At 40.1% G+C, this 12633-nt stretch overlaps 1 protein-coding gene across 1 annotated transcript; it reads right to left on the bottom strand.

The window, feature by feature from the left end:
* Positions 1–5609: 5609 nt before the first annotated feature.
* LOC148012281 (microbial Terpene synthase-like protein 13) lies at positions 5610–8421 on the bottom strand. The gene has a single exon (XM_087669663.1). It carries the CDS (start codon positions 8213–8215, stop codon positions 6833–6835), a length of 1383 nt encoding a protein of 460 aa, XP_087525789.1. The 5' UTR covers positions 8216–8421; the 3' UTR covers positions 5610–6832.
* Positions 8422–12633: the final 4212 nt, after the last annotated feature.

Genomic DNA, 12633 nt, shown 5'->3' with positions numbered 1-12633 from the left:
TGGTTAAGCATAGAGATGGGCTTCAACCTACCTATCCTTTATCCATTCACTTTAGATGGGTTATTGATTTAGTAACCATGCCTACAGGAATTTGGAACATGAGATATCTAGTACTTGCTAGAGAAGATCTCACAAATCAAGTGGAAGGAAAAGCCTTGACAACAAAGTCTACTCAAGCTGTTTGTAGATTTTTACTTGAAGAAGTATTTTGCAGGTATGGCTGTGTTGCCAAAGTAACTGCTGATAGAGGAGAATTGGATGCTGATGAGACTCGCCATTTCTTTGCTCAATTGGGAATCAAGCTATCTCTTACATCAGCCTACAACCCTGAAGGCAATGGTAAGAGTGAAAGATGTCATCAACCAATTCTTAAAGCTTTAGCAAAATCTTGCAAAGGAAAGATGAGAGAATGGCCTAGAATGCTACCATTCGCATTATGGGCTGATAGAACTACCCATAGTGCAGTAACAGGTTATATGCCGGCTGAACTAATATATGGACAGCCACCTATTATGCCTATTGAGGAGTCCATTGTCACATGGATTATCTTACCATGGGATAAAGGCATGAATAGAGAAGAGTTGCTTACTCTGCGCATAAGGAAACTTGAAAGACGGCCAGAAGACAGCCATTGAAAGGCTGAAAACAGCAAGATTAAAGAATAAGAAGTGGTTTGACAAGCATCATCGACTCTGTCCAAGAGCCATTCAAGAGAATGATTGGGTACTTGTCTATGATAGCAGCCTGGACAATCAATATAGTACTCATAGGAAGTTAGCCAAGCGATGGTTTGGACCATATGTAGTAAAGGTAGTACATAATAATGTTACTTACTCCTTGGCTGAAATGGATGGAACCATGGTAAAAGTACTAATAGCCGGGAAACGAATCAAGCTCTTCAAACGAAGAGAATCTTCAACTTATGAGCTTGATGACTTAGATATGAGCCATCTACTTGAAGACAAGCAGGAAGAAAAAGACTTAGAGGATGAAGATGAAGATATATCAGAAGAAGACCCTCCTTAACCTGTAATCTTATGAAATGGCACATGTCGGAGGATGTGCAGGTTAGGAGGGGGTGAATGTCAAAGAGTTTATTGTTCATAATATAAATCATGGGATTCTTATGAACACAGAAGTACTTCACTAGGAGCTATATGAGGAATTTGCATACAAAATTCAGTCATTGTTACCCACTAACCAACTTAGTTACATAAGTTCTTTTGTATTTAGCATATAATTTTCAATTTTACCATGTATATATATTGATAAAAAATAAGTCTATGAGAACCTACAACTTGGACAACTGAAAGTAATTAACAGTCTGCAGGATAAATCACATTGATTCAAGTGCAAAATATGGTTAGAACTCAAGAAAAATGCCAAAAATCCACTAGGTACATGGGGGACCTGAAGTAATGGACTAATGTGACCAGTAAGTGACCTAAGTAGGTCAAAAAGTAGTGTGGAGCTGAGCAGGATGCATCCCCCATTTTTCGGCGCAAAATGCGAACCTGTACAACCTGCTACATCTGGAGCAAACTAGGAGCTATGGTGCATGCTTTGGAGCATGCAAACTGAAGATTAACAAGAGCTAAAGATGAAGATATAAACAAGGTAAGAGCTCCACTTACCTATCCATTTGGTCTGACGAAAATGCATGGAATGACAGTCTATAAAAGGGGAAAATCTGAGAGAAAAGTATTCAACTTGCTCTTATGTACGTCTTCTCTCTTTTTATCTACCTTATTCATGGTCCAATGAAGCCCGACTTGTACCCAAGTACTTGAGTGACTTTGGGGCAAGCAAAGGGTGAGGATTTTGAAGGTGTATGGGCTGAAAAAACTAGTCATGAACAGGGCAGCCCACTGTTCTTGTCCATTTTGATGAGCAAACAAGTGATTCATGTGGTTGTAATAGAAGGAAATGACCTCTTAACATCCGAGCTTTACCCATTAATGATTGGAGGAGCTTATTCATGAGTTTATGTATTCTTTTTGAGCTTGATTATGGGCTGGAATTTCCTATTTTAAAACAAGGCTGAAGTTAAAATTATGCTCCTTCAATACATTTCATGTACTATTGGTCCATATCTTGAATGTATTTGAATCTATCATCATAATACTTGTTTCCTGGAGTTATAATCCGTCTATGTACATGAGATAAAAGCCATTTAAGCTTGCATTTGATATTTGCATTTGGATTAAAAATCTGAGAATATCCTTCATGTTATGGTTTATGTTTTCAAATGCATTTGATGTAATCAAGATAGAGACATTTATTCCATTCATGTATGCTAAATACATAGGAAAAGCTTGAAATCTTCTTCCTCATCTAAGTCTTTTCTGAAACCCGAATCTTGTCAAACCCCATTCTTTTTCCCTTCTCTGTACCTTGAATCCCATACTCTTCTTCTGCGCTAAGCCTCGGTGGTAGACCTTCAACCCTTAACACGATGACAACGATATGCTTTTCAAAACAACTAGTTTTGTTGTTTATTAGGCTTTTTTAAGAAAATCCTTGTAAAGAAAAATGTCAACTTCCAAATGATTCTTTTCCTTTATCATATGTTGTGCATCCCCCCCCCCAAAAAATAGGGAAACTACTCAACCTCACATAGGTAGATATTGCTCCTCAAAAATAGACTATCACAAAGATCCACCACCTAGAGAAACATAGCCTACATTCACCTTAATTCTTATGGTAGTTCGTCATCAACCACACCGTCTCCCGAAAACAATGGCCCCTTGATCACCTCATCTTTGACTCCAAAGCAATCCAAATATGCATAGCCACTCCTCCTCTAACATGGACGTTACATTGCAAGAATATTCCATGTGGTCCTGCACATTAAGAGATAGAAACATATGTATCGATGTCCTTGTACTGTGTTGTGAGAGCATCCTTGCCTTTCTATGAAGAATACGAAGAATGCATTGAAGTTTTGTTGTGATAAATTCGTAGAAGAATCGGTATATGATGCTAAGTGAAGATTTATGAAGATTGGTGTCATTTTTCTTATTGTGGTTTGATAAAATATGAAGAATATGCTTGTTGGTGTGACAAGATAGACTAATGTGGATTTTAAGCAAAGGAGGGTTTCTCATCTGAATAGGGGTGAAGGTTAAGCTTATTTTAAGGATTTTCGTAAAGCTTTTAGGACATTGTTGATGTGGTTTTGTATGTGGTTTTTATCATCTAATCAAAGGGTACTTATTGATAAGACTCATGAGGAATTATATGTAACTACAAAGCCACATGAGGAACTGTAGGAAGCCAGTTTTAACTTTTAGTTTGTGGAGACATTTCAAGCATGTGAATCAATATATGTAAGCCATAGATTCTATAGATGTTGGAAGCAAAGCCAACCTTGGAATATGTTTTGAGAAGTGGGGATATAAGAGCTCCAACACTTTGTAGCACCTTAAATCAATGTGTGTGTGTGTGTGTGTGTACTGTGTGTGCGAAAGTTACTATATGTATATCCTCTACATCACACGTGCATTTAAGGCATGTTTATAAATATCCTTATCTGTGAATTTTTCTTGAATAAAACGTAACCCTTTTCTATTCAATCTATAAATAACCCCTTTATATTACACCATTTTGTATGTAAAAAAATGGTATTTTAAAAATACCTTATTTTCAATCCATGTGATGCACACATATATTCATGAGTAACTTACTTGAGGTATGTGTGCGCACTTATTTAGTTTCTATTTGTCTCAAAATGTTTTCAAAAATATTTTTACAATGAGTAAACATAATTTAGTTTGTGTTTTTAATTGTGTTACATGTAATCACGTGTGAAAATAAGTGTGAATTTATTATTTGAATTTTCACATTTAAGATCATGTTTAAAGATGGGAATTGAGATTCATTTATGCCACAACCATGGACATGATTTTATTTGTATGTTTTAACATGCCTATTTTTTTGTGTTAGCCCTCTACTTCTCTTCTTCAATTCAATTGTAGGATTTCCTTGGTTGTGCTCTCATTGTGATGCATCAAATACATGGTGTTGCTTATTGATTCATTAGTACATATGGTTCTATCTAACAATGCATAAATGATTATAAAAGCCCCTTCTTTATATTTGGATAGTATGCATTAATTCTCTTAATTTTCTCTTTAATCTATTTTTATAGAGCATTGAAAGAAGCTTGAGATACCATTTGGACTACAAAAAGCAAGAAACTAATCAAGATATTGTTTTGAATACTCAAATCAAAATTTTTCTCAATATTTTATTTGCAATAGTTCAAGAGGTTCTAACAAATAATTTTTCAATTGTTATAGATCTTTCACTTTTTTCACCCATAAGGTGATTATCAAGCACTTGAATACACCATAGGAAGATTCTGAAAATTATTATTTGAACTATAGTACTCTTTCATTATTTTTTTTCAAGGCAACTATTGCCTCCTCCCATGCCTCTACCATCTTCGTTTCTCCTCTATGTTAGCTCATCATCCAAGCTTTTCCACCACAAGGCACTTCATGTTAGAATGTATTGTCCGCACTTATCATACCCACAACTTTCCATTAATAACACATTTAATTTGACATAGATGACACCACAATTATTTCAACACACATTCTATGCTTGTACTAAATTTCAAGTTCAAATACTTATAAAGCCCATACAAAGTTGATACACCATTCCAAAGCTTTGTTTCTAAAATATGAAGCCTTGGTCTTATTCCCATAATGTGATTTCCTGACCTTACTTCAATTGCTCTTTTGATTGGATTCCTAGTCTTCTTCATCCTTTGGCTCCCCAATCATGGAAGACCTAAAATAGATTAAATCATGTGCAAGTGGTCTACTTTTACTACTTTTCATTGGGTGAAAATGTAGAAACATGGAATCCAACAAACTATTTGCAAACTAATGAGAAATCTTTCAGGCCTCATATTGTGGATTATAAGTGTCTAATGGACCACTTTCAAGTGATGTTACCCAATACGTTTTAACACATTAACATTGTATGCAATAAGGGTCACTTCCATGGACTTTTGAGCATGATACTTTCTCCAAAACTAGGTTCCATACCTCTAATGGTCATTGCAATCCTCTCCTAGTATGAGCATCTCCTTCTACAAGCATAGAGCATGGTGGATGAATATCGATTGATAGTGATGGGTTACATCACACAAGAAACTTGTCACATGAAGGTAGTATGCCTTTATTAAATCATATTTAGGCTTTCAATTATGGAAATTTGCTAAGAGCTACCACAACTCTACCATCTTGGATTACTCTCTACAATAGCTTCTCATCCAAGGTTATCCATGATCTAGAGCCTTTGAATACTTGATCTACTTCTTTCTCAATTGGTTCAACCTAGTTGGAGGCTTCTCAAAGCAAGAAGTAAGAGCATGGAAGGAATGGTGTCATTTTGCCCTCCATCTAGTTGTGCTAGCGAGAATAATAGTGGCATATGTCTCAACTCTCAGCTTATTTTCAATCTGGCAATGGGGCAAGCAGTTTTAAGGTTTTTGTAGATGTATCACATTTTGTACAATAACTCATTCAAAATATGGCACTTCTCTCCTTGACTAGGAAACATAAGAGGTCGTTAATTGTTCTCATGATGCTCATTGTTGCATTAAAAAGATAATCTCATTTCTTGAGAATTACTACATTTCAAGAGAACTATCATGCCCATATAGTAGTTGGTGGGTTCACACTTCTATCCTTTGTACGACATCACTTTTGTATAGCCCTTCATAGGTGATCGGTGTGATGCATGCTAAAAAGAGCTTCGATGGTTTTTGTATTACATTTGAAATACCCGTATTCCATCCAAAAAGGAATATGTTGGTAAAAGTGGCCAATAATTACATTGTCATTGAGAATAGCGGGACTCGGACCTAACTTTGTTGTCCTAGAAGGTCATAGCTCCTTCCTTGAACATATCCGTGGTGACATTAGTAAGTAAAGTTATCCATGGTGACATCAGTAACTAAAGCTATTGGTAATCTTTACTAGTTGCATATATATAAGCAAGAAGATTGGCATCCTTGTGGATGGATACATGTGAGCATTTGATAGAGTTCAATTGGTGTAGCTCAAAGGGCCTACCATGGACCCTGAAGGAAACACGTACTGTAGGGAGTTGAGAGGGTGAGGAGGCAAGTCTGCTGATCCAACCAGATCCGAGTTTCTTTTTTTGGTGTTTATGTTTCATACTTAATTAGTTATCCATTGTGGAAGATAGTAGGTCACGTATAGAAATACCACTTACGACATTGTCGTAGAGGCTTTTCGTACAATGTAGCTAACCATGGTTCAAAAGCTACATTGACAAACCATGCTTGCAGGTGATACGGCACTCACTAATTAGCCCATCGAGTACTGGTGTACAAGAAGAAATGCGACATGCTGATAATACGTTTGTGTTGAAGAGTGCACACCAATGAGACAAAGAGAGCGCCAGCCTACTAGCGCACCGTAATGAGACATGCTGATAATACGCTTGCGTTGAAGTATGCACACCAATGAGACATAGCAAAAAGAACGCTAGCCTAGCGCACGGTAACATTTGGAAAGGGATAAGCAGAGTAGACAAGTACGAATAGAACGCCAAGAAGCTGGTCTTGTTTGTGTTTAAGGGAGACGATGTTTATAGGATTCCACTACTCATTGATTTTCAGTAGTGCAGAACCAATGAATGAAGGGATGAGGAGGCGATAGAAGAGGAAACGCACACAGTTTGGAAGACTGGATGTGGTGATCGTAATGGAGCACGTACTGTACCCGATCTTTTGAAGGAGGCCGGAGGTAGCACCATCTAATAAGAATTTAGGATAGTGACTAGCGGACACTCAGGCTGCCTGAGCGGCTGGTAATTGGAGGTGAGCGAGGTGGGGAGTAGCCGTTGTAGCTACAATGGCCTCGCACGTGGAGAGCTCCAGCTTGTGCGCGAGGGCGTCGGGCAGACGTGCGAGTAGGTTCTTGGAGGCGTAGCTGGCGGTGTAAAGGCCGTGGCGCATGCCAGCGAAGTGGAAGGAGAGGTTGCCGCCCAACCAGTAGGTGAGGCTCTGGATGTAGGCGTCCAACTCGTCGCTTACCTGCAAGGAGGAATCCGTGCCGCTACGGATGTCCCGGACGAGGCGCACGCACTCCTCATCCATATCCTTGACGAGCTGAGCGACGTCGAGCATGATTTGGTGGAGGTTGGGAGGAGTTACGACGACATGAGCAGCAGCAGCAGCACTGCTGCCACTAGCTGCAGCAGTGGCGGCGTCGAGTGATTCCTTGAGACGGTTGTAGTACAGAATGGAGACGAGGTTGAAGAAGTCGCCGTCCTTGTATTCCTTCTCGAAGGAGAGGAGGTCATTGAGCCAGCAGATGTGGTACAGCGTGGCGTCCCTGAGGCGGAGGAGGAGCGGGTGGGCCAGCGTCCGCTCGTCCAGCTCGATGCCTAGTGCGTACTCGATCAAGACGTCGCAGGCTCTCCAGCAGCTGGAGTCCCTGCGCAGCCGCTTGTACTCCTCCACGTCGGCCAGGCAGCCGCTCTGCCGGTAGCCAACCTGGGTAGCGGTGGCCCCCAGGAAGTCGCGGAACGTGCCCACGAAACGCCGCTGCTGGCCGACGGGCATGCCGCTCCTCAGATCCGACCATACCTCACGCGCCGACTCCTCGATGAGGCGGATGGCAAGGCGGCCCCGTGCGGAGAGCTGTGAACTGGAACTACCAGCTGCCACTGCTGCGGCGGACTCCTCATCGTCACGATCCTCCAGCACAGCCATGATCCGCGCCCCCAGGAGCGCAGCGGCCGAGGAGTCGGCGGCCATCTCCTGGGGCTCGTCCAGCAGGTTGTCCACCATGTGCAGCCACGCCATGAACTTGATGATGGCCGGCATGCGCGAGCTCAGACCGTTAGCGTACGACAGCGTCACCAGTATGTCGAAGCGCGACTTGAGGGCCACGCTCTCCGCGAAGCCGCCACCTTGCCCGGCGCCGTCCAGCAGCAGCATCTCCCCGAAACGAGACAGGAGCCACTCCTGCGACAGCTGCTTCAGCTGCAGGTAGTCCGGGTGGATTGTCTGCGAAGGAAAGGAGCACTGCACCTCAGGCAGCTCCACACTCGTTATGGACTTGCAGAGGGGCAGCTCCGTCAGCCCCGTCCTCTGCAGCACCGCATGTGCGGGCAGCAGAAGCTCGGCTATGGGAGAGAGCACGAACGACGACGTGACCGGAGCCATACGATTGATTATGCCAATGGACGACGTTATTACACGGTAGGGATCGAGATGATCAGGATCGGTTGTAGTTGTAATTATAGGCTAGTACAAGCAGTGGTGAATGTACGGGCCGACGTCAAGCTATGTAGAAGGCGGCGAAGATTGAGGACTCAGGAGGGTAAACCCGAGTCGAGCCTCGAGAGCGTCGATTGAGCTGCTAAGTCTGCTGCTATCAGCACTGGCTTTATACAAAATGGTACCTAGATGCAGCCGCATGGGAGAAGAAGTGGTCAAACATTGCGATGGGCGTTGCCGTATCCCGCGGCTGCAGGGGGAATTGCGGCACATGGTCAGCACACGTGGACGGCGATGCGCATTGCGCTGGAGACTAACATAATGGACCTCCGGTCTACGAATAGGAGACTTGAAGTGTGCGGTCTTGAAAACACACTCCCACTGCCTGCTCTTTCAAAGATGCTTTTCGACTACTAATAATATCAGCAGAAAACATGTCAAGGTGTGCTTCGTGTTAGGTAAAGGCCTTGAAGTTCAAGGGATGCGGGTTTGAACTTTGAAATTGCGCTTGCTTATATTCGCTTATATTGCAATTTGTTACACGATTTTCTTGTGGAACAGACCTAAGACGGCGCAGCTTTCTTAAATCTAATTGAACCCTGGATTCACAAGGCTCTATCTACCGATTGTAGATCAATCATATGAGTAAGAGAGGAGGACCCGTCTATGATCTCCCCCTTTGTGGGACATCGTAGAGGAAATAAGAAATGAAGGTCAGACACCCTAAAAGACTAGTTGCGATTGCTAGTAACAACATGGGTATTTTCCTTGGTTCTTTCTCGTCTCGTTCTCTCCATACTCCTCATTCAAGCACACATTTCTTGTATTGAACTCACGAGGGGTAGTTGTATTGATGTAGAGGAAACGAGCATGCAAGGTAGGCATCATGGAATTATGTAGTGAAGGGAGCACGTTGGTTTTCACCTCATTTGCACCATGATAAGCTTAGAGTAACCTCCATTTTGGGAGAAATGTATGAGGGTAGCCTTGGGCCCCCTAATTTGTGCTTGTGAAAGTATCCTGGGCAATGTAGAAGAGTTTGGAGTACATGAATACTTCGAGAATGAAGTCGAATCATCTTTCTATAGGGACCTATGCATAGACCTTTCAGTGTATGTCAAGCTACGCCAAGAACTTGTCATGGACCTGTCGAATTGGTTTTATTTGCATTTGCTTGTTAAATTTGTTGACTATTCACTTTTATCAATATTTTATCACATATGTTTTAACTAATATCATTCTATACAAATATATATTATTGTGCTTTGCATTTACCCTTATATTGATTGTACTAACATCTTTAATTTAGCTATGCAGGTCACTGTAGGTGATCCACAGAGTAGGATGAGTCTCGAGGGATGATAGCTGAGGAGCTATAAGAGATCTTCACATGTATATCTCCAGATCAGATGGCACCTTTCAAAGATATGAAAGACCAAGTGTTATTAGATCATTGTTTGGGTGTTTAGTGCATTCTACCTTGACATGCTTTTGAATACTGAAATGACTTGGTTTTTTTTGTTGATTTTTGTTGTTTTTTAGGCCTGAATGGTTGATTCTTGACAGATTTTGAGTGATGACTGATTTGTTTTGGAAGTGTTTGAGAGTGTTTTGGATAGGGTTGGTTATGTTTTGAAAGCTCATGATGATTTTTAGTAGAGATATAAGGCTCTGTGATGTTATGATAGGTTATGTTGAGGTTCTGATAGCTTTTGTTTTGTTCTGTTTATCTTTGGTATGAATCATGGAGTAATGATTGATGAAGGTTGAGGTTGTTTAAAAGCTCATTCTAATGTTGTCTATTGACTTTCTATAAACCCTTTGTTGATCTTCTATAGAGCCTCTGTTCATGTTCTGTTCTATTCTGTATGCCTCTAGAAGTGTTCTTTGGAATGTATGTGAGCCTTTGGGAAAGTTTTCTAGCCTTGGAAAGAGGTAAATGCAAGTTCAAAAGATCTTAAGGAAGTGGAAAAAGTAGCTGCTAAAGACTCAAGAGAAGACTGGAGTAAAGTGACAGTAGTAAGCTGTGAGCAGTCACTATAGTGGCTCTAGCTCAAGGAAGTTATTGTATGTATATCTTTTATCAATATTTTATCACATATGTTTTAACTAATATCATTCTATACAAATATATATTATTGTGCTTTGCATTTACCCTTATATTGATTGTACTAACATCTTTAATTTAGCTATGCAGGTCACTGTAGGTGATCCACAGAGTAGGATGAGTCTCGAGGGATGATAGCTGAGGAGCTATAAGAGATCTTCACATGTATATCTCCAGATCAGATGGCACCTTTCAAAGATATGAAAGACCAAGTGTTATTAGATCATTGTTTGGGTGTTTAGTGCATTCTACCTTGACATGCTTTTGAATACTGAAATGACTTGGTTTTTTTTGTTGATTTTTGTTGTTTTTGAGGCCTGAATGGTTGATTCTTGACAGATTTTGAGTGATGACTGATTTGTTTTGGAAGTGTTTGAGAGTGTTTTGGATAGGGTTGGTTATGTTTTGAAAGCTCATGATGATTTTTAGTAGAGATATAAGGCTCTGTGATGTTATGATAGGTTATGTTGAGGTTCTGATAGCTTTTGTTTTGTTCTGTTTATCTTTGGTATGAATCATGGAGTAATGATTGATGAAGGTTGAGGTTGTTTAAAAGCTCATTGAATGGTTTTTGATAGTTCGGAATGGTTTTATTATGAGTTATGTGGTTCTAATGTTGTCTATTGACTTTCTATAAACCCTTTGTTGATCTTCTATAGAGCCTCTGTTCATGTTCTGTTCTATTCTGTATGCCTCTATAAGTGTTCTTTGGAATGTATGTGAGCCTTTGGGAAAGTTTTCTAGCCTTGGAAAGAGGTAAATGCAAGTTCAAAAGATCTTAAGGAAGTGGAAAAAGTAGCTGCTAAAGACTCAAGAGAAGACTGGAGTAAAGTGACAGTAGTAAGCTGTGAGCAGTCACTATAGTGGCTCTAGTTCAAGGAAGTTATTGTATGTATATCCTCTACATCACATGTATTCAAGGCCTATTTATAAATATCCTCGTCTATGAATTTTTTAAAAATAAAACATAACCCTTTTCTATTCAATTTGTAAAGAATCCCTTTATATTATATCCTTCTATATGTAAAAAATGTATAAAAATGCCTTATTTTGAACCCACGTGATGCACACATATATTCATGAGTAACTTACCCTAGGGCTCTAGTGACATTTCATATTAGACACACCTCTTGGGAAAGACATCCACAACCAAAGAAGGATTATTATGAGTAATTATTGAGTAATGTAGTGAGGAGATTATGTGCAATTGATTGAGAGAGAGCGTGAGTGAGTGAGAGTGAGTGAGAGAGTCAAAGATAGCCAATTCTATGCAAAAAAATGTATTTACATATGAGAGATTGTGAGAGAAAGATGTGGAAACTTTGAAGATGAATCATATGTGATATTTTTCCATTCAAAGTGGAGCATTTCTTTTATGTTTCCTATATCTATCAAAGAATTCTATGAAGAACATGAAGAGAATGATGGATTTTGTTAAAGATAAAGCCGTGGGAGAATTGTTTCTATGAAGCTGCGTGAAGATTTCTTGTTTCTTGGTGTTGTTTTCTTTGTTGTGATTATATAAAAGATGAAAAAGATGGTTGTTGATGTCAAAAGATAGATTTTCTTGCAGTAGAAACCTTATTTCCTTGGTGTTCCTTTTGGGGATCCATGTTTTTGGTGCACATCCGAGGAAAATTGCCATCAACAAGAGGCTAAAAATGAAGGAAATGGCATTGCCAAGAAAAGAAGAATTCAATGCATGTTTGCAAAGTTCCTTCTACCATTGAAGTATTGGAGAATCTCATTGCCAAAGCCACTTTCCACAATAAGTTCACGGATCCACAATGGCAGAAACATATTACCATCATGATGCAAGCTCTATGTGGTGGACTATTTCCTCTTTCTATTGAAGCAACAGAGACGTGCATCTTGATAGCAAATTGTTTGGGAACTAACTAAAGTGCAGAAACAGAGAGAATGACCATCCATGGAAGATCTGGCATTCATTGAGAAGTTTCGAGACATTATTAAGTGGGAGATTGTGAAGAAGCTTCAGGAGTCGTGGTCAGTGGAGGTTCACAAAAACAAGAAAGAAAAGAGTTGGAATTTGTTTATGGATGCTCAATAGCAGGACACATGGGACGCATGGTGCACTGATAATCTCCTATTTGTCCAATTAGCAACCCAGTGGAAGTTGGTGGATAGAGTATTCTTCACAACATACACTATTGAAACCATCAGCAGTTGACATTATTATGCTGATGGCACTACAAGGGTCCTCAGAAGAATGAGTTTTGATACCTTCACAATGGAA

Source organism: Lygodium microphyllum, chromosome 27 (assembly GCF_053477565.2).
Source record: "Lygodium microphyllum isolate KBCC chromosome 27, Lygodium_microphyllum_v1.1.10, whole genome shotgun sequence".
Taxonomy (NCBI): Eukaryota; Viridiplantae; Streptophyta; class Polypodiopsida; order Schizaeales; family Lygodiaceae; genus Lygodium; species Lygodium microphyllum.
This window is presented reverse-complemented; position numbering and strand designations above follow the sequence as displayed.

Coding starts and splice junctions, on each gene's coding strand:
- LOC148012281 (XM_087669663.1), bottom strand. CDS start 8,215: ATGGCTCCGGTCACGTCGTCGTTCGTGCTCTCTCCCATAGCCGAGCTT.